The sequence below is a fragment of the Hemicordylus capensis genome, chromosome 3, assembly GCF_027244095.1.
Source record: "Hemicordylus capensis ecotype Gifberg chromosome 3, rHemCap1.1.pri, whole genome shotgun sequence".
Lineage (NCBI taxonomy): Eukaryota > Metazoa > Chordata > Lepidosauria > Squamata > Cordylidae > Hemicordylus > Hemicordylus capensis.
Window position 1 is genome coordinate 340,919,385 of NC_069659.1, and position 27,800 is coordinate 340,947,184.

General features: G+C 44.0%; 1 protein-coding gene across 8 annotated transcripts in view; it reads left to right on the top strand.

Moving 5' to 3' along the window:
- NAALADL2 (N-acetylated alpha-linked acidic dipeptidase like 2) overlaps positions 1-27,597 on the top strand; it is a 1,287,075-nt gene extending 1,259,478 nt beyond the window's left edge. For 7 of the 8 annotated variants that reach the window (XM_053310111.1, XM_053310109.1, XM_053310114.1 and 4 more), the window contains one exon: positions 13,437-16,706. In XM_053310111.1, the coding sequence (XP_053166086.1) occupies positions 13,437-13,635 (199 nt within the window). In that variant the 3' untranslated portion in view covers positions 13,636-16,706. Of the gene's footprint in view, positions 1-13,436; positions 16,707-27,569 lie in introns of those variants that run through there. The other variant, XR_008319557.1, reaches the window with a different exon arrangement.
- Positions 27,598-27,800: the final 203 nt, after the last annotated feature.

A 27,800-nucleotide genomic window follows, 5' to 3' on the forward strand; every position in this document is an offset into this window, starting at 1 on the left:
GCATAACCCCTCTAAATGCCTGTCTACAGGCAGTAATGGATTGGATGAGGGATAATAAATTGAAGCTGAATCCAAGCAAGATAGATATACTCACGGTAAGGGGTCATACTTTGAGGGACATGATAGATCTTCCTGTTCTAGATGTGGTTGCACTCCTTCTGAAGGAACAGGCCTACAGCTTGAGAGTGCTTCTGGATCCAAGGTTTCTTAGGTAGAGGCTATGGCCAGGAACACTTTCTATCAACTTTGGTTGATATGGCAGCTGTGCCTGTTCCTTGAAGATAATAATCTCAGAACTGTGGTGCGCTCTCTGGTAATCTCTAGGCTTGACTACTGCAATGTGTTCTACATGGGTCTGTCTTTGTACAGAAACTTCCGTTGGTCCAAAATGCAGAGGCTAGATTGGTCTCTGGGGTTTATCGGAGAGACCATTTTATGCCTGTTTTAAATCAATTGTATTGGCTATTAATAGGTTTCCGGTCAAAATACAAAGTGCTGGTAATTATCTTTATAGCCCCAAACAGCTTAGGACCGGGTTACCTGGGAGAGTGCCTTCTTCTGCGTGATCCCCTCTACATATGAAGATCATCGAGAGAGAGTTCCATCTGTGGATACACACAGCCTGTCTGGCAGTGACTTGGGAGTGGGCCTTCTCTGTAAGTCCCTCCTGGGCTGTGGAATGTCCTCCCTATAGACGTTTGTGGTTTAACATCTTTACAAGCCTTCAAAGGAGCCCTTAAGACACATTTTCTTTAGCCTGGCTTTTGAGTGTTTTAAATTGTTTTTAAATTGCTGTTTTAACAGTTTGTTTGATTTTGTTTTTCTTGTGTTTATTTTTGTGAACTGCCTAGAGCCTTTGGAGTCAGGCAGCATATCAAGCAAACAAACAAACAAACAAACAAATAATCCCAACATAATCTTCGCCACATGGGAACTGCTGCATCGTGGTCCAGTCCCATGGCACTCCAGGAATATTTGATTTATGCCATATGGGCATATGGACAGGTTTTGTTTATTTATATGGAGATTTCTACCCCACTTTGTGACCCCCCCAAAGTGTCCTAAACATGGCATGCTTTCTTCTGCTCCCAGCACTATGGCATGTGTTAAAGCCAGAGCACATTGCACATGGATGGGGCTCAGTGATAACGCACAAGGTTTGTATGCAGAAGGTCCCAGTTTTTGCCCGTAGGTGACAGAACTGGCCAGTGGGAGGAGAGCTGGTCTTTTGGTAGCAAGCATGAATTGTCCCCTTTGCTAAGCAGGGGTTTTTGTCCCCTTTCCAAAGGAGAATTGTCCCCTTTGATAAGCAGGTTTGCATTTGAATGGGAAACTACATGTGAGCACTGTAAGATCCTTTAGTGGATGGGACCACTCTGGGAAGAGCACTTGGTTACTTGCAGGCAGAAGGTTCCAAGTTTCCTACCTGGCATCTCCAAATAAGATTGAGAGAGACTTCTTCCTGTAACTCTGGAGAAGCCGCTGAGAGATGAATCAATGGTCTGATTCAGCAGAAGGAAGCTTCCTATGTTCCTAAAAATTTCCTCCAGGTACGGATGGGAAAGACTCCTGCCTGAAACTCTGGAGAGCTACTTCCAGTCATTGTAGACAATAGTGACTGAAATGGACCAATGGCCTGCCTCAGTATAAGGCAGCTTCCTGTGTGCCTTTGTGAGAACCTTACTTAACCCTCTACAATGAACAATGAGAAAGTGGAGTAAAGCAGGGCTCCTTGTCCAGTTGGGAAATTACCAAGTAAAAGTTAGACTCTGAAACTCTTTGAGCCAGGTCTCACAATCAGTGAGACCTGGGTTTTGCAGCTAAGCGGGGAGAGCGGGCTAAGCCCGCTCTCCCCAAAGACAATCACAGAGGGAGCCCTGGGAGGCTGGATCAGCCACCCACACGATTGCCAGCTCCGTGACAGAGCCGGCGGGGGCTGGGGGGAGTGGGGGCCGATCGGCCCTCGGAAGCTCCAGCATGCCCTGCGTGAGTGCACAGGGCATGCTGGCGAGACCCGCGGAGCCGGGAGGCAGCTTTTTGCCTCCTCTCCGGGGGTCTCCTCGTGAGTAGGTGCGGCGCGGCATGGAGCCATGCTGTGGGTACTCACAATCTTCAAAAACAGGTTTGCAGAGCGCTCACTCCACAAACCTGGTTTTAGGGCAGGGGTACTTGAGCGGGTTACCTGCTCTAGAACCACCGGGCTTGCAGCCGAGCCCGGTGGTTCTCATGATTACAGAACATCGGGCTAGCGGAGGCTACCCCAATTTTCTGCAATCATGAGAATAGCCCCTTTCTGTGACTAGTGCTGAAGTAGCAAATTTATCATACCTATCTTACATAAGCCTACTATATTCTGATCATAGATGTTGCACTTCACCCTAACAGCCCATACTCAAGATGGTGAATGGCATGAAATAATACAGTCATCTCTCGCCAACTGCGAGGGTTCCATTCCTGGAAAACCTCACAGTTGGTGAATTTGCAGTTGGCAAGTCATTAAAACCAATGGGAAACAGGGGGTTAGGGGAATTGCCATCCCAAAAAGTCCACAAAATACAGTTTTAAATAGAAAAATCACCCCCAATCCCCTGAAAATCACCCCCGAGCCCCGGAAATCACACCCTGGCCCCCAGAAGTCTCCCAAAAAATACCCGATTACCAAAAAATCTCACCAAACTATGGATACTCGGGTCGCGTTTGGTGAGACTTTGGCACAACTTCCCAGTCGTGGATACTTAAAAGCGTGATTGGTGAAGGATGACTGTAACACAAACAATGATTGATTAAAATTCCAAAACCAAATACCATATTTACCCGAACTGAAGACAGCTCTAAATTTAAGACAACTCCCTTAAAAAGTAAAGGTTAAATACAGGTTATATCTGCATTTACTTAAAAGGAACAGGACTCTGGATTTAAGATGACCTCCCAAATAATTTCCAATATCAGAAAACTTAGAGAGGGGGGACCTAGTCCTGGATTCAGGTAAACACAGCGCCTAAGAACTAAACAGCAATAATCAACAACAGCAGAACAACAGAGAATAAAGCAATGCAAAGTACTGACACCATCTCTCCACAGTTTCTCTCTTAGCTGCCTAAAGGTAAAAGGTAAAGTGTGCCATCAAGTCTATTTTGATTCCTGGCGCCCACAGAGCCCTGTGGTTTTCTTTCGTAGAATACAGGCGGAGTTTACCATTGCCTCCTCCCACACAGTATGAGATGATGCCTTTCAGCATCTTCCTATATCGCTGCTGCCCGATATAGTACCCGTGGGGATTTGAACCAGCAACCTTCTGCTTGTTAGTCAAGCATTTCCACATACTAGAAGCCCACAAAAGGGATGATGCCAGCATGGCTAACAGGTAAAGTCAAGGTACATAGCTTAAGGTACATAGCTTAACTGACTAGTGTGTGCTATAATTTTGTATTTATTTGTTTGTTCAATTTGTATCCAGCCTTTCATAAGACATCCCAAGCTGGTTTATAAAAGTTAAAATACAGTAAAACTCCATAAAATCACATTTAAAACCTTAAAATCAGTTAAACATCAAATCGAATAAAAAATATCGAACCGAATAAACAATGAAAACTATAGCACACACACAAAGGGAAACAGAAGCAGGAAAGTTGAGAGACCTGGCAGCCCCTAAGAGGTAAACACCTGAACAAATAAAAAAAGTCTTTAGTCATTGTTTAAAAGCAGCCACAGATGTCAAAGAGTGGACACTCATTGGGAGAGCATTCCAGAGCCTGGGGGCAACAACAGAGAAGGCCCTGTCCCACGTGTATGACAATTTAGCTTCTTTCGACATTGGCACACGGAGCAAAGGCCTGTCTGACAATCTTGTGGGGTGGGCAGAAACCCTTGGGAGCAAGTGTTCCTTCAGGTATCCAGGACCCAAACCATTAAGGGCTTTAAAGCTAATAAGCAGTACCTTGAATTGGATCCGGAAACAAACTGGCAGCAATTTCAGAGAGAACCCTGGCAGCTGCATTCTGCACCTCCCCCATGTATAAATTTTGCACCATGTCTTTTGTTAGCTGCTTTCATTATGAAGCCCATTTACATGTTATGTTCAACACTCGTACAGAGAGTGTACAGTGTGCACAGGTACAGCCATTCACATGTTCTGTTGAATACAAGTACAGAAGTACACTTCCCATCTGTAGCATGAATTTGAAGGTTCACTTTTAAAATGAACACAGGTACAGTCATTCACACAAACACATGCACGCATGTACAAACATCTGTACACTCGTATGGCATAAAGTCTGAATTGGGCAATGGTCTCATAGAAACGTGGAATACATTTATATCTCAAATAACTAAATTAAAAAAGAAGTGTCTTTGGTGTAAGGACATGTAAGTGAATGCCACTTTTATGTAACAATTGTAACAAGTTTTTGAACTATTTAAAGGTTTTTGAATGTTACACAATTAGGACAACATAATTCCAATATATATTGAGACAATTTTCTTGGAGTACAGTAAAAGGAATTACTACTCCTTGCCAGAATATTGCAATCACATGAACATCCATTGGGATGCAGTGTGGAACTCCTCAGGGGAAACAGCAAATAAGGACTCAAATATCATTTGAGCTGACATGGCACATTTAAAAAGAAACAGGCCATGGGACAGTTATATTGTAATTGGGAAAGGATCATTCAAGGGCAGGCAAAAGCTAGCCGATTATGAAATCAACACATGGGAAGAATAAGGTTTTTCTGTGCCACTAGCTTTTGGTGACTGGCAGGAGTGTAGGAAGGTCAATGGTCAATGATGGGGCTGGGGCAGACCCAGCTGCCTTCACTGGGCAGCAGCACTTACCTGACTGGGACTGAGAGCCATGCCTTACACCCCTTGTGCTGGTGTCAGAAGTCTTCTGAAGGAGTGGACATGGCTGGCATCAAGGCATGGATGCCCATTGCCCTCTCTCCACTGGCAAACAAAGTATTCACTGGTTGGGAGAAGGCGATGGGCAATTTGTCTGTGATTCGATGTCAGCCACGTTCCCTGAATCAGCATGCTTCTGACCCTGGTGTGAGGGGCATGGTTAGCATCACAATACAGTTGCAGCCTCTGCCCTTTCTCAGCCGGTGAGTGTGTCATTCGTTGTGGGGGGCAAGGGGCCCAGAAGCAGCCCCCAGACACCAGCAGCCAGGGAACATTTGCCTCTCCCTCAGTTCGGTTTTGACTGTGCCTGGACAGGTGACTACCTCATTTTCTTCAGGCTTGCAAAGCAATCAACTCTCAAATGGAGATTTTGCATAGTCCTGTTAATCAAGATCATTTGGGGACAGAGAAGAGAGGCCGCTTTGGGGAAATCCAGTGAGTACTTTAAATTTCAGGCCTTTATGTTCTGTGCCATCTTTTTATGCAATATTATCTTTTCTTTGAAGACTCCAATTTCTCCTCCCAAATAGCACGATAAGAGTAAGCCATGTCTCAACTGCAGCAGCCGCTGCTACTACTGTATGGATGGTCACTGGTAATATTAATAATGACCACTTGATGCAAGGAAAGAGAGCGCCTGGCGTCATTTCTCCCTCCAAACTGGCACACACACCCCATGCAAAACTGGAGTACATCCAGAAGGGTGATCCTTTCCTGGTAGATGTTTATTTCCTAGTGCTGATGGGTCAAGGAATATCCTGTTGGTTTCAAAAACCATCTGGCTTTTGCAAATAAATTCTCAAAAACAATAAAATAACATAAAGTAAAGTAAACTTTAAAAAAAGAACCTGAAAGGGCTTTGCAGTGATTGTAGGAATGGTGCACCTCTCCCCTGATTTGCAGGGTGTGGTTTCACTTCTCCCCTGGTACACACTCCCCATTTGCAAGGGTGTGTACCATTCACAGGGATGGTGCACCCCTCCCCGGATGGTTCATTCATCCTCTGCCTGTTCCTCCCTGCCAAGGGGAGAAACTATATATTTGCAAAGATGATGGTTAACCAATAGTAGAAAGGAGCCCTGAGCTCATTACCTTGTAGATTATAGGGCAGAAAGGATATTCTGTACAGCGCCTTGTAAATCGGAAACAGCTACCTACAGAGAGGAGCCTCTCCTTGACAGCCTGGAGGTGTCACCTATTTGCTGCTAGGAGATCATAGGGTTTGAGGACAGTCCTCATGGTCTCTGGCCAAAAACCGTGGAAGCTTGCTCATGCCCCAGTTTGAGTAGGGACAAGCTCAAAGGGGGCTTTGCCTGAATTAAAGGTAAAGCTGTGCCGTCAAGTCAGTGTTGCCTCCTGGCGACTATATAGCCCTGTGGTTTTCTTTGGTAGAATACAGGATGGGTTTACCATTGCCATCTCCTATGCAGTTTGAGATTATGCCTTTCTGTATCTTCCTATATCACTGCCCCCCAATATAGGTATTTCTGGGAAACATACCAGCGGGGATTCAAACCAGCAACCTCTTGCTCCCTAGGCATGTTACTTTCCCACTGCACCATTAGGCGGCACATTATTCAAGAGGGGGGAGTTAACATTTTAAGAACATAAGAACAGCCCTGCAGGATTAGGCCCAAGGCCCATCTAGTCCAGCATCCTGTTTCACACAGTGGCTGCTGGAAGCCTACAGGCAGGAGTTGAGGGCATGCTCTCTCCCCTGCACTTACTCCCCTGCAACTAGTACTCAGAGGCATCCTGCCTTTGAGGCTGGAGGGGGCCTATAGCCCTCCGACTAGTAGCCATTGACAGTCCTCTCCTCCATGAAGTTATCCAAACCCCTCTTAAAGACATCCAGGTTGTTGGCTGTCACCACATCTCGTGGCAGAGAATTCCACAAGTTGATTATGCATTGTGTGAAAAAGTACCTCCGTTTGCTGGTCCTAAATTTCCTGGCAATCAATTTCATGGGATGACCTCTGGTTCTAGTGTTATATGAGAGGGAGAAGAATTTCTCTCCATCCACTTTCTCCACACTATGCATGATTTTATAGACCTATATCATGTCTCCCCACTGGCCTGGTCCAGGAAAACAGCAGCAGGGAGGATACATAGCAGCTGCCAAACTCGCAGAGCCTGCAAATTCACTACCCAATAACCCTTCCACTAACCTGTGAGGCCAGCACTTTCCCTCCTCTCCTCTCTGTCCTAACAGAGAACCAAGTAAACTCCAGAACACATCACTTTTCTCCACTTAATCTCTGAAATAGTTTGATGTAATTAACCAAAAGATAAAATTAGCTCTTGCATTATGGAATATTCCACTTTAGGCCATTCTCAAAGGCAGAGCATTATCTTGTTTGATTTTAAGACTTGGGGTATAATACAGGTTACTTCCTGACTATATGGGTCCTATTCCATCCCCATTTCTGCTCATGAAAAGCAATATTTGAATAGAGAGCCATTATTTCTATCTCCATTGGGCACATATTTCAGACACAGAACTGGCTCATAAAGGCTGTCAACTTCTCCCCCTTTTTAATAAAATGTCTTTTGTATGTACCTTTGCCTTAGTTTATTAAGGCTGATTTGTCAGTTCTATGAAGAGGCTTTATCTCCTTCACTATTGCTGCCTGGAGTTATTAATTACTTTTCCCAGTTTGGTGCTGTACTTTTCTGGTTGCTATGATGTGTCATTGAAACGGACCCATTAAGGATGAGTGATGTCTGTCGTAATTTCATTAGTGTCATCAATAATGTATTGCACTTTCCTTTTCAGAAACTCTTTTGTGCTTGGTGCGGGTCCTGGTGACACTGTGTATTATACTAATGTGATCAAAATAGTTAAGGTTGAAGGGAGGGTTACTTAGATGATTAGGCAAACAGGCTGGATTAGTGTCATTTTAATCATGTAAATAACAAACACTTGTTAAGGGAAGGGCTGTAGCTCAAGAGCAGAGCACAGGCTTTGTATGAAGAAGGCGCAAAGTTCGTTCCCTCCACATCTCCAGGTAGGTCTGGGAAAGCGATTAGAAACTCTGGGGACCCACTGTCAGTCAGTGTAGCCAGTACTGAGCTAGACTCAGGACTGACTCAGTGGCTGACATCCTAACTAACAAAGCACTGGTGCAATGGGAAACTTCTGAAAAGAGAAATTTTGATGAACTTCCCAGAAAACATACTGTGCCATTTGAAAATATGTCCCCAAAGGTCATGCAGCCCTCTGACATATTTTCAGTTGACACAGAGGAAGGGGAGGTTGTTGAAATTCCTAACACAGATACACATGCTAGCACCAGTGCAGTGTTAGTCTGGAACTTTTCAGAGGCACTGGTGCTTCATTACTGTGTTTCATTACTCAGGATGTGAGCAAAAGTAAGGCAGCTTCCTTTTTGTCTTTTTTCTTTTTAGTTCCTTGTGACTAAATTTATATGTGGTTTTCTTTAGAAGCCACACTGTGATCAACACAAATATAATAATATACTCTACTGTGGTCAACACAAATGTACGCCCTAGACATCTGAGTTATTCCATTAGCCTCTTTTGAGCCACACTGATATTTGTGGAATTTCCCCCTTGGTTTTGCTGGGAGCCACCTAATGGTGCAGTGGGGAAATGATTAGCAAGCCAGAGGTTGTTGGTTCGAATCCCTGCTGGTATGTTTCCCAGACTATGGGAAACATTTTTGGGCAGCAGCAGTATAGGAAGATGCTGAAAGGCATCATCTCATACTGCATGGGAGGAGGAGATGGTAAACCCCTCCTGTATTCTATCAAAGATAACCACAGGGCTCTGTGGTCACCAGGAGTCGACACTGACTCAGTGGCACACTTTACTTTTCTGGGAGCATTTTCCCCTAGCTTTACCACTTCTTCCACATAGTGGTACATTCAATAAAAAATATTCCCTTTGAACTCTAGAGCAAGGATTCCAGTGGCTCCAGGTATCCACTCTGAAAAGAAAAGGGAAGGGAACATAGTTCTCTGTCAGAGCACATGCTTTGCACTCAGAAGGTCCCTAAAAAGTCTCTGAAGTCCTTTAGGGAAGAAGCCTTTGAAAGATTTGTGCCTGAGACTTTGGTGAACCACTGCCATTTGGAATAGTAAGTGCTGACCTAGATGGAACAGTCTGAGCTAGTATGTTTAGCCTGACTCATTTTCAGACAGCTTCATATGTTCATAGCCCATAATATCTCGCCATTCATGTGATGTGCCGTTGAAAAGGAGCTCAAATTCATAAAACTTTATTGACTTGACTTTTCCCAGTGTTCTTCTTAGTACTACAGCCTTCCTTATAGATACATTGATAATACTGCCATAACCATAAACTAGAGCTGAATTACTTTGGAGGGCTTTTTTTTTTGCAAATATTTGCACCAGTGCCAAAAAGCATCACAACATTTATCAGGTTTCCAGTACTCCTTAGTAAAATGTTTGCTCATTTATGTTGCCCTCACTTGCCCTCACTTTAATTAAGATGCCATCACTAATCCTCAGTGTCATAATCATGTAGCCATGTTTGAATGGCTACCTAGCATTGTGAAATCATTCACTACATGATGCTTAATTTGGTGGAGTCAGCCACATGACTACTCTGAAAAGGAAGGAAGAGCAGAAAGGAAGAAACAGCAGCCAGGGAAAACAATGGCACTGAACAGACTTTTTTTTTAAAAAGTTGAATCTTTGCACAAAGTTGTTGTTGTTGTTGTTGTTGTTGTTTTTAGGTAAACATTTGCCCCCTCTCCATAATACGTTTCTATTCAAAAATCAAAACTGAAGAATATTCTGGGTATCTCCAATGAAGTTGTCATATCTTGTTGCTCCCACCACAAAATCATTACTTATTGCCAGCGCTTCAAAAGGATGCCCACACATCCCTCTTGGGAGGTTTCAGAGCCATATCCTTGCTTGATTGCCCGGTTAATTGATTCATTGCATTTTGGTAGCTGCTGAAGCAAATATTTATGCTGGCATCTGCTTGGCCTTTGTTGCCACAAGGATTCCGAAGACTGCTGGTCACACTGTACTTTTAATTGCTATTCTGTATGTTTTCTGCACATCTTCCTAAAATGATGTATTTATACAAAACCCCAGCTTAGAAGCTAAGATGTTAAAATGTTACTGTTATGCATGTTTTAGTGCCTTTTGCGGGGTAAGTTATGCTCTCTATGCAAAGACGACTATAAAGGAACCATTTCAAAGTGCACTTTCTACGTTGCCATTTATCCTGTCACTTTTTTTTTTTTTAGCCAATACCTCTCTTTGAATGGTAATTAGAAGGCTCTGATAGTAATCTGCAGAACATACTCTTTGGTAGTCTTCTGGGTGACTATCCTTGGCAGTTTTATTACTAATTTGGAGTTGCCACTGGGCCTGTCATGTAATTAAGTTACTAATGGAGTGTCTTAGCTGAGCTGCTTTCTTTTGTTATCCCCACCCCCCATCCATTCATTTTATGAAACCCTTATATGCGTTTGAGGATAAAGTCCTGCCTGCATTCACTCACCGACCTTTTTTTTATTTTCCAACATCACACACTTTGGTTTACAATCAAAGGCACCCCTGGGTAGAGATTTATGATATTTGCATACTGCTCTAATTAGGATAATGATTACACCTGCTTTAAGATAACATTTATTATCTGCTCTAACAGGCCCACCAAAGCCTGGTGAAAATCAAATGAGTAGGGTTTGTTTGTTTGTTTAAATATAAGGTAATTCATACGATGATTGTTGGGCTTGGGATGGATGGCAAGGGGAAGGCAGATTTTAACCTACCTTCCCCGCAGATGGTTTGGTACATCTCGAGCTGTGCCCTGCCACTGCAGACATGATTGCCACTGTGGTGGCCGGCATGGCATTCCAGAGGCCAGGGAAATGTCCCTCAGCTTCCAGGAATCCCAAAATGAAGTGCTTGCCAAGCGCAGCCCATTGGGGGATTCCCCCATTAGATGGGCGATCTAGGTGCCCATCCCTGTGTCTCCCTGGGCTGTGTGCAGCACAATCCCGGCAGCTGGGTTAAGGGCATGCTTGCACCCTTAACCTCGGCTAAGAGCTGGGCTTAACAGTAGGCTGAGTGGGAGCACTGGAATCCACATGGATTCCGGCACTCCACACCAGCAGCCAAACCCAGGCTTGGCTGCCCTAGCCTAGGTTAGTCTGGTCATGAGAAGAGTCTTCTTATATATTTAATCGTGTAGTGCTTTACAATGAGAAACTTCTAATTCTTTTGCTTCAAAGAATAGCTGTGGAACTGGTCAATTAGGAAGTCGCTTTTCATTCTCCTCTCATCTCTGTAGTATTCTCATTGCCTAGAGAAGCAACTGATTGTTATTCAAGCTGCTTCCTTCTTCTTTGTGCCTGCCTCCACTTCACACAAAGCACAACTTCCTCAAAGTATTATTGCATATGATAATTAATGGACAACAGGCTGACTAATACCGTACTTGTGCAATGAACAAAGTTCAGCAATCGCAAGAAGATTGTGTAGCTATGCAAAGCCAGTGGGATTTCCACAAGTGCACTATTGAGCAAAGGCTTCCTTTAAAACACATGAGGATGTGCAATAGGTTGTGTACCTGTTGCATGCTTGTGCTAGTGCAGGGTTAGGTAACCTTGTGTCTCCATATGTTGTTGAACCAGAGCTCCAATAATTCCCAGCTACTATTTGTTGTGGCTGGAAATGATGGGAGTTGTAGTTCAATAATAGCTGGAGAACCAAGGTTGCCTATGAAATGGCCCATTCCTAGGCAGAATGTTCCGACAGAACAATCCACACACTTTGCATCTTATGGAAGGTGCCCCAGGCCCCTGATCATCTTGGTTGCCCTCCTCTGCATCTTTTCCAGTTCTACAATGTCATTCTTAAGACACGGTAACCAAAACTGTATGCAGTACTCCAAATGTGTCCGCATCATAGATTTGTATAAGGGCACTATGATATTAGCATTTGTATTTTCAATCCCCTTCCTAATGATCCCTAGCACAGAATTGGTCTTTTTCACAGCTGCCGCACACTGAATCAACACTTTCAATGTGGTGTCCACCATGACCCCAAGATCTCTCTCCTGGTCAATCACAGACAGCTCAGACTCCATCAGTGTATATGTGAACTTGGGTTTTTTTGCCCCAATATACATCACTTTACACTTGCATACACTGAACTCTATTGACCATTTTGTCGCCCACTTCCCCAGTTTGGAGAAATCCTTTGGGAGCTCCTCACAATTGGATTTCACATTCCTTGTGAACTATCAGAATGGTTTCACTTCACTAATATGTCTTTACACCAAACACAAAGTTTAATGATTTTTTAAAAACTTCTCAAATGTGGTATAATTGACCCCCTTCTGACCGAAGAATAAAAACATGCCCCAGATGTATCAACAGTATTCTGAACAGTTGATCCACAAACCAATACAAATAGTTGCATGGGCTGAGGAAGAATGCACAATAGTTTAGGACTATGTAAAATGGCAACCTGGCTGGTAGTTTGTATAGGGAACTAAATTGAGCAACTGCCCACCATGATGTGAAATAGCAAACTGGCTGGCTACATTTGCATGGGGAATTGTGATGAGCAATTAAAGTAGCACAGTACAATGTAAAATAGCAACCTGCTTGTCTGTTTGCATGGAGATCTCTGAGCAAGGCTGTGGCAGGGTGCTGCAGCCAGCTGAATGGGAACTCTGTTTAGTAATAAACCAGCTAGAAAACTAATCAGTAGACTGGCAATTTATAAAATCTTACCCCTGTGTACATTAGATATAGGGCTCATTCTCATGAGGGGCACCCAGCCAGTGAACATTCCTGATTGGTGGTTGTGTGTTTGCGGAGATCAAGGTAGGAGGAGGGGAGACCAATCATGTGCGAGCTAGAAGCTGGGACAAAATGCTCTCCTACCTAGCTCCTAGCTCCCACTCTCCCCTCCTTCTAGTCTGATCTTTTAAACACATGACTGCTGATCAGAAGTGTGAATGGTTCTCCCATCCTGGCAGCATGTTCCTCCTACACTAAGAACAGCATATTGTTTTGGTGGTTCACTTTGTCTACCATGTTAAGCCACTTCTTTGATGAGGCAGTAATATTCGGGGAATTAATTGAAGAGGTTTCACACATTGTGCTTCTAAGAGTTTAAGAGTTACATTAGGTGCAAAGGCATATTGGTACCCCAGGGAAGGGCAAAATGTTGCAGTGTCAGCTGAGCATGGAATCTGAAAATGTTAGTGGCTGTGAGAAGAAGGTCTTGGGGCTATGGTTGTGAGATTTATATAATATTTCATCCTGATTGACAATGTTTCCTTTGATAAGATTTGTAGAGGTATACTGGAGTGATGAAGGGGCACACTACTGGGAAGGCAGACAAAATATACACATTCAGCTTCTGAGCTTGCCGCGGGTTAATGTTATAGTCAGTAATGTGTATCATTTGTAAAACATGTCTGCCACCTGGGGGTATCATCGATGATTTCAGATGGTTTTCAGATACCTGTTTCCATCTGTTTGAGTCAAGCATTTACCATTCTCCATTGTTCTCCTTTAGAAACATCCTTTACAGACTGGATGAAAGGACACACCAATTTTCAGTCCTGCTAGAGGCGGTGGAACGCTGCAAGCTACATCAGTCAAATGAGACTCTTCAAGCAGCCTTGTCAAAAGTGCTGAACAGCTTCAATTCAGCTCAGGTTTCTTTCAAAGCAGGACTCGATGTCTTTGAAGCAGCCTTCGTGGGAAGCAAATGAGGAAACTGTCCTCTTTCGTGTCCACATACAGTCGAGAACTTTGTTTACATTTCGCAAAGGAAACCTTTGAACTGGACCAGAAATTCCATTGGGTTGAAACCTTTTCTTTTATTTTGTTTTCAACTCTTTAAAACAAGAAGAGTCCTCGTTTCAAGGTATCATATTGTACGTTTAGATAAATCTAAAGCAGCCTTTTGCACTGTTGACAATTTATCACATATGTCTACTTCTGAATGTGTAAAAAGAGTAAGGGAATGAGGAAGACTGACCATTTGACTTTTAGAGGTGAAATCTGCTATAGTGTGTGTTTGTGTGTATGTGTGTGTTGTGCACTTCTGCACACATCTATATATGACCAAAAATGTTGATCAGCCTCCAAAGAACCTTCTTAGGGGTTCCTTAGATATACTAAGTCAGTTTTTTACTTTCCCCATGGAATCGTAGACCACCATTCTGTATCACAAAATGCTTTTGAAATTCCTCTCCATTTCAAAGGTGATTTGCCATGTGGTGCTAGTAAGCCATCTTGAACACGCTCCATGATTCTTATAATCTAGGGTATTAAATCCTGCAAAACACTAAGTGGCTTCTTCCAGGTTTATATAAAGAAAACTTCAAAGATGCACAGAGGATGATTTATTGGCCCAATGCATTCTGAGTCTGCCGAGTCTTCCTCAGAGAAGTGAATGAATTTAGTTCTGATTTGGCTCAAAAATTCCCAAAATCATTTTATATTTTTTATTGTAAGGGTGTGCAGAACGGTTTGCAGTAGGAATGTTCCAATCGTGAAACAGGCCATTTGAATATTCCAAGCTTGGAACAGAATGCCCTTCAAATTGGTATCTCACTTTCCACTACAATACTGCTCAGGATGACTCACAGACAATACAACTAATAAAATAATATAACATTTCTAAAATTTAGTTTTTTAAAAGCCCCAATTTAAACCAGGTTTACCAATTAAACACCTACTAGAAACAAAGAATAAAACTTAAAATGCCACTCTAAAAAGATGGGGTTTTTATTGTTTCTTAAAAACCCTGAGTGAGGGGAAATGGTGAAGGTCCTCCAGGAGGAGGGCATTCCAATGCTGAGGGACTACATCCCAAAGGCCTTGTCTCTGTCTGGTCCCTGCCAACCAGTTCTCAGTCAATGGCAGGACTGCCTACAGGCTCTTTTCCGCACCCTCTTAAGGTACTTTTCAGTGGAAAAAAAGATGTAGAGATAATTTTGGTCATTTTTCAAAAGAGCTATATCAGCTGTCCCTGAGGAAAACTCCACAGCAGTGAAACACATTAAGTCAGAGGTTCTCAAACTCAGGTCTCCAATGTTGAAGATTGTGGCTGGGTATGATAGTAGTAATAGTCAACAACATCTGGAGACCCAACTTTTAGAACCCTGCATTAAGTCAATAAACTAGGAATGTGCATGGAATGACATTTGTATTCTGTTCTAAGCTCGGAACGGAACACAAATGTCCTGGATCATTCCGTCAGAAGAACCACTCAAGCCAGTTGTTCCGACAGAATGAGCTCGGAACACTCGAAATATTCTGAGCACTATTTTGGAGTCCAAAATAGTGGCAATGGGCCAGAAGAACTGGCTGTTAAATTGGTGCCAGCAACACAGAAAACTCTGCTTCATAATCTCAGCTCGTTATCCCACTGCTTACATTTTTCTAGACAGACAAGACTAATGATTAAGCTTTCCTCACCTTGCAGGTAGATAGTCACATCTTCTGGGGATGACAAGGTTAGTCAGAGTCAGGAAGTTTTGATGCTTCCATAGTTATCTTGTGAGAAGGAGATATTCAGCTACAGTCTTTCCCCGCCATTGCACATGCAAGGGCACATCTTGACCATTTTGAATGTAGCACAACCACCAGCCACAGCTAAATGGCAATATGCATAGGACCCATGGTTGCTGCCATTCTGCTCTTTTAGGAGATGAGCATGAGACCTATTTGACCCCATCTAGTTAGATTTCTCATCAATAAAAGTAAATGACAGGCAAGATTCAAAGTGCTCCAGTGGAATAAAAACTGGAATGCTTCAGGGATGGTTAAGGCAACCATGGCAGAAGCTACTAAATGCCTTGAAAAGCATAACAGATAGCCTAGTTCTCAGTTTCCAAATCCTGAGACAATCCCTGCTTTCCATTAACGACAGGCTGCAGCTTTCATTGTGCCACAGATGAGAGCATGCAGTTGAGCTCTTGACACCTTGCAGGTGGCCTACAGCATTTGAAGGCAATCTCAATTCATGTGGATGCTGTGCATGACTAGTGCTATTTGTGATCACAGACCTGCAGTGCCCACTACAAATGCTGGTATTATGCTTCCCTTTCCACGCACAATAGAAGCAGGCTGATGAGACAATTATATTTGTGCGAATTAATTTCTGTCTATGCATAGAGATGATTCCAGTTGGGACGCTCATGGACACTGAATTTGCTTGGTGCATCAATTGGTCCCAGATCTTTGCAGTTTTGAAATTAACTGAAAATGAAAGTGAGACATAAATCTAGCTTGACCTACATTAGATCTTTGAGTCTCGTCTTGTCTCACTTACTGTAGGGCTCCTCTTATGATTTGGCCTCTTAATGGATTAAAGAAGAAAGAACTGAAGGAGGGTTGGCTGGTGTCCAGAGCATTTTGATCATTCTCTTACTAAAGGATAAGCACTTTGCAAGAGAGTCCTCATGAAACAAGACCCTGGGGTCTTGCCTAATGTATGGTTCTCAGTGAGACCTTGTGTGCAGCCATGTTGCATTCATATAAGGGTTGAAGTTACCCCGCCACCCCCGCCAAAACACTGAACATGGCTGCAGTATCTATTATATGGGAGCGACTGGTTTTTCTGTAGCTACAGCAGATGAAGAGGATTCATTACGCATTTGAATTTTAAAAATAGTTTCCCAGGTATCTTTTTTAGTTACATTGTTAAGAGATGTGGAATAGTCAACACACATTCTTGGGGGTTGCTAGATGTTTTGCTTTCCCTTTCCAAGCAACCACTGACATGTCCAGCATGCTGGGAATTCCCATTTGCTCTCAAGAGGGAGAGTGTGGGGGTGGGGGGCAGAAAGAGTGAGTGAGCAAAGCCTCTCCTTTCCTGGACCCTCACCCATCCTGGCAAATGCACAGCCTGGGTGGCTCAACACCGCTCTGTGGGGGTGGGAGGGAGACAACATCAAACTTCACTGAGGGTGCCAAAAACCCTTGGGAGCAGCAACATGCTAATGGAATGAAGTGCCTAATTTTTACAGAACTAGGAACTGTCCATTCCAAACATTCCTACTTTCTTTGTTACTTTAAGTATTTTTTTTAGTAAGTGTCAGATTAAGAATTCTTGGAGCTTTGGACTCACAGAACCTCAAGGCTTTCTGTATGTCCACCTGAAATTGCTTATATTCCAGATATATCGGCATTACATGTATACTGCTGTTGGTGGCTTGAAATATGTTATCCATGTGGAGACACTGATTCACATAATCAGTACCTCCGTGCAGGCATGGCTTGGCTGCAAATGGCATTCCTACTCACCCCAAGACAATTGTGTGCACCAGTTTATCCCTCAGCCTACTAGTCACATGAACCATCCCTGCGAGTCAGAAGTTGATTTGTAGCTGAATGTGTGAAGTGACTTCACTGGAAGAGCCTTGTGCTTGGGAGCCTGACTCCTAGGGGTGTGCATGAACTGCAGTTCGAACTGCGGTTTGAGCACCGTTTGGGAACAGGGGAATGGGTGCTTTAAGAAAGAGAAGAGCAGGAACTTACCTGCTCTCCACTGCCCCACGCAGCTTCCAGCTGGGGCGGTGCTTGTCCCAAGTACCCCCATGCAGCGCCAGCACGCAGATGGTGTCTGCACATGTGCATCCTGGGGCACGAACCGCCCCAGAAGGAAGCTGCATGGGGTGGCAGAGAGCAGGTAAGGACCTGTTCTCCTCTTTCTTAAAGCACCCATTCCCCATTCCCAGACGATGCTCAAACCATGGTTCAAACTACAGTTTGTGCACACCCCTACTGACTACATATTACATTTACCATGTGGTGTGTCTGACCATTTACAATTCAGAATACATCCTCCCAACTCTCAAGGAAACCTAGAGAATGGGAAAGATAATTAGTGATAAGAATAGGGAAAAACCAGCCACACACTAGTGTCCCTCTAGTTATTTATTTTTTCCAGTTTTCAGGAAGGAGCCTTCAAATTTTGGGATAGTTGGAACCTGACTGATTTTCATGTGGTGAATGTTATATATAGCCAGGCATTAAGTCAGGGGTAGGCAACCTTGGCTCTCCAGGTGTTGTTGAACGACAACTCCAATCATCCCCAGCCACAAAAATTGTGGCTGGGAATGATGGGAGTTGTAGTTCAACAACACCTGGAGAGCCAAGGTTGTCCCCCCTCCCCCAGGTGTTGCGAAAAACATGCCTGCGGTGTTTGATCTGTGGTGGCTGATGAACATGCATATGTGAACTCATCCACCGCAGCAGGAGACAACCTGAGCACTTAAAGGGAATTGGGAGGGGGGCACTCAGCGGTACCAATCTCTCTTTTCTTATCATGTGTGTGTTAGATGAATTCTCACAGATCATTTTTAAGCCTTCGCAAAAGGTCACTATGAGTTACATTTTAACATTGATTATTCCCTTCAAGCACTTCTAAGCTCAATATGAGCTCTGCTTAGATTGATACCAGGACAAGGCCCAAATAAGTCATGACCTTCTATATTTAATACAGAAGAGTGGCAGATAACTGGATTAGCTCCTGGGTCGAATGTAAAGGCCAGTACAGAGGTTTGGAGCTGGTTTCTCCTTCTTCATGAAGCTCACCAGCTCACTCTCCCCCAGGATACTCATTATAGAGGACCATCTCTCTTCCTTACCCACAGCTTCCCATTAAGAGCTACAGAAGTGTGTAGCTAGTTGCCTGGTGACCAGGTTCATTTTTCATGCTATTTTGCCACCTTCGTATGTTCAGTCTATAAATCTAAGGCTAGTGTTGGTGGGGAGTAATTGGGACATTAGTTAGTGCCAGGAAGCGTATATGCATTGTACCCTCTCTATAGCTATTCAGCACCATCTATACCATGTTTTGAAGTAAGTCCCACTGATTTCAGGGGTGTTTACATTGAAGTAAGAATGCAAAAGATTGCATCCTTTCATTTGGAATCTCTTCTAGGGCTTTTGGGTAGTCTCAATAAAGTGAGATGCTTGTAAATTATAATAGGCAATGTCATTTGAATTAATTTTGGTATTGACTGATGATAAATTAAAATTTATCTTAAAATCAATAATTCAGCAGGCATCCAGATTCCTTAGGTATTCTTTGCTACTCTGTCATAAGTCAGATGCCAGTACCCAGCATAACAAATGGAGCGCTGAATAATCCCACAGCCGGAAAACTTTATGGCTTATATATTTGTGTGTTTAAAGTGGATGAAAATGAAATGATAATGAATAAGCTAACAGGATTTTATTAGTGCATATTTTAGTGGGCTCATAAAGAAGATAAAATACAATCAAGTCAGACTAGTAATAAGTATATGGAGGAGCTGGGATTCGGGTATTAAGTTTGTGATGGGCTGTAAATTGTTTTTAACATCTTGGGGGGGACTTTAAAATATATAATATTGGTGTGTGTATACAATCACAAAATGCACAGAAATTGAATAGTGCTTTAGTTCTTCAGAGTATTAAACACTCTGAAGAAGAATGTGTTTTGGTGTGTGTATGTGTGTGTGTATTTTAAAGACAGTAACAGATAAATATATAAATATTCCATAAATGCAGAGTGTTAATAAGCAGTTACTAAAACAGGTTTCTAACAGAGTATTGACTTTTTGTCCTTTCTCCCTATTTTGAGTGGATCTATGCAGTATAGACTGCATTGATCTATGAAGTGGTATGGAGACCATATCAGTGGTATGGAGATCCATGCCAGTGGTATGAAGACCATAAAGTAAAGTTGTGCCATCGAGTTGGTGTCAACTCCTGAGTCCTGGCAACCACAGAGTCATGTGGTTTTCTTTGATAGAATACAGGAGGAGTTTACCATTGCCATTTCCCGTGCAGTATGAGATGATGCCTTTCAGCATCTTCCTATATTGCTGCTGCCCAATATAGATGTGTTCCATAGTTTGGGAAACATACCAGCGGGGATTTGAAACAGCAACCTCTTGCTCCCTAGGCAAATTATTTCCCCGCTGGTGGGGGTCAATCACTGAGTGCTCCTCCTAATAAGACATCATTGTACCTAAAATTGTAGAGTATCAGGGACAAGGCTAATCTGCAACGCTTCTACCTAGCATGCTATGTTTTCAAAAGCAGAGAGATTTTAGATGTAGGGGAACAGTCAGTCATGTAATGTCCTCCTCCTTGAACACTGTGACATAATACAGTCCCGGGAGGTCATACAAACTGATAACTTCTGGATATATGGATCAGCCCTCACATACCTAGGTTTCAGCAGGTGTCCAGATACTAATATCTAGCTCATCTGAAAACAGGTGCTGGATTCAAGGATGTGGACTTGTAATCCTAAAGCAGATACAGGTGGACCTCGCTATCTGTGGATTCCACATCTGTGGATCCGCTTATCCGCAGTTGGGAAAAAGACACCCATACACTAAAAAAAAAAGGAGGGGGGACATGCTGACCTCATGTATCCACGGGTCGCAGTTGGTCAGATATGACCACAGAGGTCATTTCCGGCTGCTATTTTCTTCGACGGAGCCACAAAATGGGCTCCAGTGAGGTCAGCACTGGACAAGGGGTGGCAAGAGGCACCTTTAAGGATTAATAAGCAGGTTCTTACCAGCATGTAGGCAGCACCTGCAAGCTGCTGTGCTCCGCCTGCAATCCCGTGTGGGGTGGCAGTGCTCCACCTGGGGCAGTGTCATGGCTCAGACCTCTAACTCAGAAGAGTCAGAGGAGGAATGGGAGGGCTCGGTTGGGAATGCAGGCTCAGAGGTGCAGCAACAGGATTTGGCAGGGAGAACAGACTCTGGAGCTGAGGAATTGGAACAGCTGCCACACATGAGGGCTGAGGAGGCTGATCAGCAGGAGGCGGGGATTTTGCCTGTCTTGAGAAAAGGAAGGCTCAGTGGGAGACACGCAGGCTCAGGATATCACAGGAGAGGAAGTAGAAGTGCTGACTCAGGAAAGCCTGATTGGCTGCTGGTTATCTTGAGCCCTATATTAAGCAGTCTGTTAGTTGCACTGATTGCTGTTAGCAACTTTTGCTTACCACAGACTGTGTTCCTATTTAGAATTCCTCAACCTTTCGAGTTCCAGTTTGCCCCTGTTCTGTTCTTTCCTGTTTTATTGTCCCTTGTTCTAGTCATTCCTTGTTCTGTTGTTTTCTTTTCAGTTATTACTCAGTTGTCGTAGGGGGGGTACCTAGTTTAGTTCAGGGGATTTTATTTGTTTACTACTATTTTTCTTTGTGAGTCTTTTGTTTTCCTTCGTGCAGCTTCGTTGCTACTTTCTGTTTAACTCACAGGGGGAGAGCTGAAGAGGTTGTAAATCTTGTTGGGTTAGCCAAGCTAACAGATTTACAACAGGCAGTGGGGCAGCGGTGTGGCCCTAGCCTCTGCACTTGTGTGGAGCACATGCAGAGACCAAGGCCACACCACAGCCATGCCGGATGTTACCCGACGCTATAAAGCTATACTCATGACTGACAGGGTGGGGTGGAGATGGACCTACCTTCCCACCAGACCATCATAACTGTTCCTATTGGTGCACTACCATATGCCCACACAATCCACACTGCACAGAGCAGCACAGATCTCTGGAGGCTGTGACTCATTTTCCAGACCTCCAGAAATCTCACAATGCACTGTGTTGTGAGTGCAGTGCATTGGGGAATTCTCCCAGGAGTTGGGCGCTCTAGGTGCCCAACTCTGTGTATGCTCGCACTGCACATAGCTTGAACCCTGTACCTGGGGTAAAGGGCGCACTTGCACCCTTTAACCCAGGTAAAAGCCCAGGTACAAAACACGAGCTTGTGAGGGAGGCAGTGCCAGGATTGGCTTCAGTTCCAGCAGTGCATATCAACAGTTCTTTCCAGATAGGCCTTCCCTAACCTGGGTTGGACTGCTCATGTGCACAGCCTCAATGTTTTGCCTTAAATTCCATTTTAGATGACATCTAAATGATACCATAGGAAAAAAGTGGAGCACCCCTGACAAATTTTGCTACTCTTACTGAAACCGTTTTGTCTTCCACTCAAGATCTGCCTGAGGAAGATCTCCTAAATCAGCTTCAAATTTGAGCTCAGGCAAAATTTCATTGGCAACCCTGCTACTGTTCTAAAGAGCAAGTCCCATTGAACTTAGAGGGACTGATTTTCTGTGTATACACTCTGTGTGTACATTTCTGTGTGCTGCATGATTTCTAGATGTGTGGAGTCATGCTCTGCTGAATATTCACCCAAATTTGCAATGCTTGTAACCCCACTAAAAAAACCCCTTTTGACTTGACTTCAGTTCCCAATGATCAATGACAGAACGCAAACCATAAATAAGCTTTACTTCCAATACTTTCTCTTAAGTTGCAGATGGATTAATTTCCTAAGGAGACACATCTGGACCTGTTAGTGAAGGCTTTGGCTTCTATGATGTGCAAGTGTGACGGAGATGTAACTCTGAGCCCCGGGGTTGCTGCAGACTTCCAAAGCAACCCAACACTGTTCTGAAGTGGTCGCAGAAGCAGCGTTTCCACAGGTTTCCCCATTTGTGGCAAGGAGGGTGACTGCAGAACTGCTGCTTTGGTACAGCCTCAGAGGCACGATGCCTCTCTACACCAGTTGCAGGAGAGAGGGCATGGCCTCACCTCTTCCTGTGGGCTTCTCAGAGGCATCTGGTGGGCCACTGTGTGAAACAGGATAATGGACTAGATAGGCCTTGGGCCTGATCCAGCAGCCCTGTTCTTATGTAGAAGTCCACAACAGCCCCGGGGTATAGCATTACGGCTCCATAACTGTGCATGTCATGTAAGCCATTCCCCCACCTCCAAAAACAACAACAACAACCTTGTTTGCTTGTTGTCGTGCTGGCCTGCAACTCCTTTCCTATTTTCATCAATATATTTGCAGCCAGTGAAATAGGGGAGGGGGTTCACAATATTTTATGGGGAGCTCAAGAAAGTACCTCAGACTTGTTGTGGTCTGGCAGGCAGTGTGTGTGTGTGTGTTGAGTAAAAGAGTTGCTTCACAAAACTGCAGTGAGCAACAGCAACGGAGTCTGAGGCACTGACACTCTGTGCAGCAGCCCCACAACACTACCTTTTTAACCACCCCTTGAACCCTGCCCTTAACCCACTCATATGATTGAATTGTATATTTGTTCAGTATTTTATCTGGCAATATATTGGGCCAGCACTAGTCCGTTGCATCTTCTCAGATTGCCTTGGCCAAGGAAGGAGTACAGAGTCGGATCCAGGGATGCATGAGCAGAGTTTTCACACCCTCTGCACCCCTTTAAGGGTATTCCACACTTTCTGCACCCCCTCAGAAGCTGCTTTGGTGTGTCAGAGCTGAGGGCCCTTCGGAACGGCGCGATGTGGCACAAGGGACTGCAAGCAGCAGGGAGGGAAACCAGTGCCACTCAAGAGGTCACCTTGAGCTAACAGAAGGGATCCTTTGGATCTAAGCCGTAAAGTTTAAGTCTAGGAACCAAATAGTATGTCCGCACACAGAGCTGCATCAACAAGTCTGGGAAACATATTATTGTCTAGGACACCATAATATTAATCCATGTCAGTCTTGCTTTCAAGGAAAAACTGCAAGAGCTAGGTTCCAAGTTGATATCTAATATATTCTGCTAGACTGAGGGTACATAGCAGAGAACAACTAGAAGCCTCAGTTCTACCTCATTGTTGTATAGAAGACTAGCTATTTATTGTAAACATAGGGGGTGTTGGGCCAAATGTTATGATTCCCCACTGAAGTCAAAGAGACTCTTCTAGAACTTAGCAGGTAAGCACATTTGAAGAATGCAGCGTTCACATTTTTAAATTGTGTTAGTCTCTGGCTTTTTATCTTGCTTTTTTGGAGAGTGCGTACTGCCTGTTATCTGAGCCTCGTGCATACGATACTGTTTGATAGGCAGAAGCGAAAGGACGAGAGTATTGTACTGAAGCAGTCTCTCTCTGGCAGGAAATTCTTTACTGACTCTAAAGTGTATTTGATATAATGCACCAGACTGGCTGCCTTTACTATATCTTTATTATGGAGTCGCACTAGGTATGCAAGGTACTAAATGGAGGGAGTAGGATGGAGTTTGTGTAACACCATTCCAAAAGTGCCATAAATCTATCAGCCTGTTTACAGTGTACTGTGGGAAGAAGCGTTCGGTTTGAAGAAGTTCTCGCTGGGCCTTTTTCTTGATTACATTTCTTCAAAGTTGCTTTTCAGCAGTGGAAGCTTTAGTAGTACAAGCATGGATAGAATTAGATCCCCCTCTTAATGGAACACTTCCTCGCTTCAGCACTGTGGCAAGTAGTAGGTTCCGCATCAAATCTGGTTTCCATGGGTATATACTACATGCATGTTTTTCTGAGTCACTGAGTTCATTGTTTCACATCCTCACGCTTGGAGAAAGTCACTTCTGAGATGATGCAGTGGCTAAGGCTATGTCTTTGGAAGTCCCCGATTCCAATTGGTGGAGGATAGGATGGTCAGTGGCTTTTAATCATGAAGACTTTATGGAACTGCCTAGTGCAGAGGCACTATGCCTTGAATGCCAGCTGCGGGGAAGCAGCAGCAGTGTCCTGTTTGTGGGCTTCCTGGATGCAGCTGGTTGGCTGCTGTGAGGACATCAGATTAGATGGATCCTTAGGAACACAGGAAACCGCCTTATACTGAGTCAGACCATAGGTCCATCTAGCTGAGTATTGTCTACAGACTGGCAGCAGCTTCTCCAAGGTTGCAGGCAGCCCTATCTTAGCCAGGGAGGGAACTTGGAACCTTCTGGATGCAAATATGCAGATTCTCTTCCCAGAGCGGCCCCATCCCCTGAGAGGAATATCTCACAGTGCTCACACATCTCCCATTGAAATGCAAACCAGGACAGACCCTGCTTATCAAAGGGGACAATTCATGCTTGCTACCACAAGACCAAGTCTTCAATGAAACCATGATCTCACTAGGTGCCTTCATGATAGCCACTATTTCCCAGCCTCAGCAGCACTACCCTCCCCCGCAATGCAGTATGGGTATAAGAGCACCGATCTTCCAGGATGGTTGCAAGGATTAATAGTACAGTATGCATGAAGTGCGTTTGCATGTCATACGAACATAAGAACAAGCCTGCTGTATCAGGCACAAGGCCCATCTAGTCCAGCATCCTGTTTCACACAGTGGCCCACCAGATGCTTCTGGGGAGCCCACAGGCAGGAGCTGAGGCCATGCCCTCTCTCCTGCTGTTGCTCCCCTGCAAATGGTATTGAGAGGAAACATGCCTCTGAGGTTGGAGATGGCCCACAGCCACCAGACTAGTAGCCAATGATAGACCGGTCCACCATGAATCTGTCTAAGCCCCTTTTAAAGCCATCCAAGCTGGTGGCCATCACCACATCCCATGGCCATAGATTAATTATGCCCTGTGTGGAAAAGTATGTCCTAAAGCAGGGATTCTCAACGTTGGGTCCCCAGATGTTACTGGACTTCAACTCCCATAATGCGCAGCCACAGTGGCCTTTGTTTGGGTATCATGGGAGTTGAAGTCCAATAACATCTGGGGACCAAACATTGAGAATCTCTGTCCTAAAGCACAATATAACTGCTTTGTAAACATAGGAAGCTGCCCTGAGTCAGACCATTGGTCCACCTAACTCGGTGCTGTCTGCACTTTCCTGGCAGCGGCTCTCCAGGGGTTTCAGGAAGGAGTCTTTCCCAGCCATACCTGGAGATGCCAAAGACTGGAGGCCTTCTGCATGCAAAGCAGATGTTCTACCACTGAGCTATGGGCCCTTGTGGCTGCCCTCGCTGTGCATATTCTGTACAGGCTTGCCTCTCATTTCTAGCTCAGAAGGGTGTCTGCCAGGTGAAATGCAGCACCTTGCAAACACTATGCAGCACAGGGAACCAATGGGAAACACATGACGGTGGCTGAAAACACACATCTCCCCACCCCTCTCTCTTTGAAGTAATGTCTATGGATGTTTGTGCATGGAGACTTCCTCCCTTTCCTCAAGAGGCAACCAATAAACTCACATGCACAGTGACATGACAGCACATATTTATTATTACTGGATGTTACCTGGTTGGGAGTGGGGAAGAGAAGCAGGAGGAGATGCAGGTCTGCTCTTTTGGAGGCTGCCAAGTGTCTCCTGTAATGTCTAGTAGCAGTCTGAGTTCCTCTGAAAGCACAAAACAAGTTCACTTCCACTGATGAAATTTTGTGAGAGCAGGGAGTAGCCCCTCTTCCTTGTGTTCCAGATGGCTCGCTCTTTATTCTTGAGGAGCACATCAAATTCTGGTTATTAGGAGATATAAAGTAGCAAGCACAACAGATATTCTTATTCAAATGCATGGACTCGAGCCTCTGGGGCTTCTAAGAATTGCATCAGAGCTGTAGCAAGCCTGCTCCCATAATTCCCAAGGGAAGCAAAGTTGTTGCAGCTCTGATAAAATCCTTATGAGCCATGGAGGCTCCCCATGTTTACTAGCAGTAGTGCTGATGCGGAATCAGACAGAGTGAGCATAGGTGCCTCGCTCTTCCATGGGTGGTGGAACATAGGAAAACAGGAAGCTTCCTTATATCAAGTCAGACCATTGGTCCATCTAGTTCAATATTGTCTACACAGACTGGCAGTGGCTTCTCCACAGTTGCAGGCAGAAGAGTCTCTCAGCCCTATCTTGGAGATGCCAGGGAGGGAACTTGGAAACATCTTCATGGAAGCATGCAGGTGCTCTTCCCAGAGTGGTCCCATCCCCTAAGGGGAATATTTTGTGGTGCACACACATCTAGAGATGCTTCACACGATGAATGTGAAGCTCCAGATGGGGTTTTTGCAGGCTTAGCCCGCTCTCCCCAGACATGAGTAGTCATTCATTGCTGGGCGGCCACATTGGCCGCTCAAATGATTTGCTGCTTTGGTCAGGCACTCCAGCCCCTTGGCGTGGCTCCATTTGGAGCTCTGGGGAAGAGGGATGGGGAGCGCCAAAATGTGGTGCCCCAACCTCCTGAACCCTAAAACAGTTTTTGAGTTTTCCACCTAGGATGCCACCAAGGATTTTCCACCAAGGATGCCACCTAGTAACTGCCTTAAAATACTAATTGTGTTGTGTGCTTTGAAATACCACACTCCTTTTTCATGGTCAGACCAGTCACACATTTAAGAGGAGCTCAGATTTATGGAAACGGTGACTGGTGAATTAAGTCATGACTGTTCAAAGGAGCTGGATGACATGTCTATTACAACATTTGAATTAGATATGCACATTTCGAGAAGAGTATTATTTTTGAAAAGACAGATATATTCTGTGGCCCCTTTTAGTCCATCAAGTTACTAAACAACTCATGTTAGAGTTGAAAAGGTGCCCGATGTCACAGAAGCCATAGACTTGATATAGTTAAATTAGGGGACCAATATATTTCACATGATGTGGAAAAATGTGCAATGAAATGTATATATATAATGTGAGCTTAGAGTCTGGATATCACAGTGTCTTTTTAATTACTTTCTCAGAATTTGTATTTTTTTTATAAAATAAGAAATACTATTGGCAATGTAAGCAGATTCTACATTCAATATTTTGACTAAGAAAGCACGTATATCCTCTCTTATATCCTAGGTACAAGATTTTATATTGTATCAGTGTTTATTAAAAAAAAAACACCCACTGAAAGCTGGAATTTGTTAAGATTAAATGAAAACAGTTTTGATTGTAAATTAATATTTTTTTCCTGAACTTTTCTAGAGATTAAACTGGATTATGAAGATCTGAATATAATGTACATTGCACTGATGAATGATCTGTAAATTTGTTTATTTGCTTTATTTTAATATACTGTTTAACTTTATCAATAAATTAGACTGTAAATTTCTCCAGATGCTGGGTCTGTCAACTGAAGAGTCAAATGGAGAGCCAAAGACTTGAGGCGATATGAATGATAGAAGAAGACCAGAAGCTCTGTTTACAAAACACTTA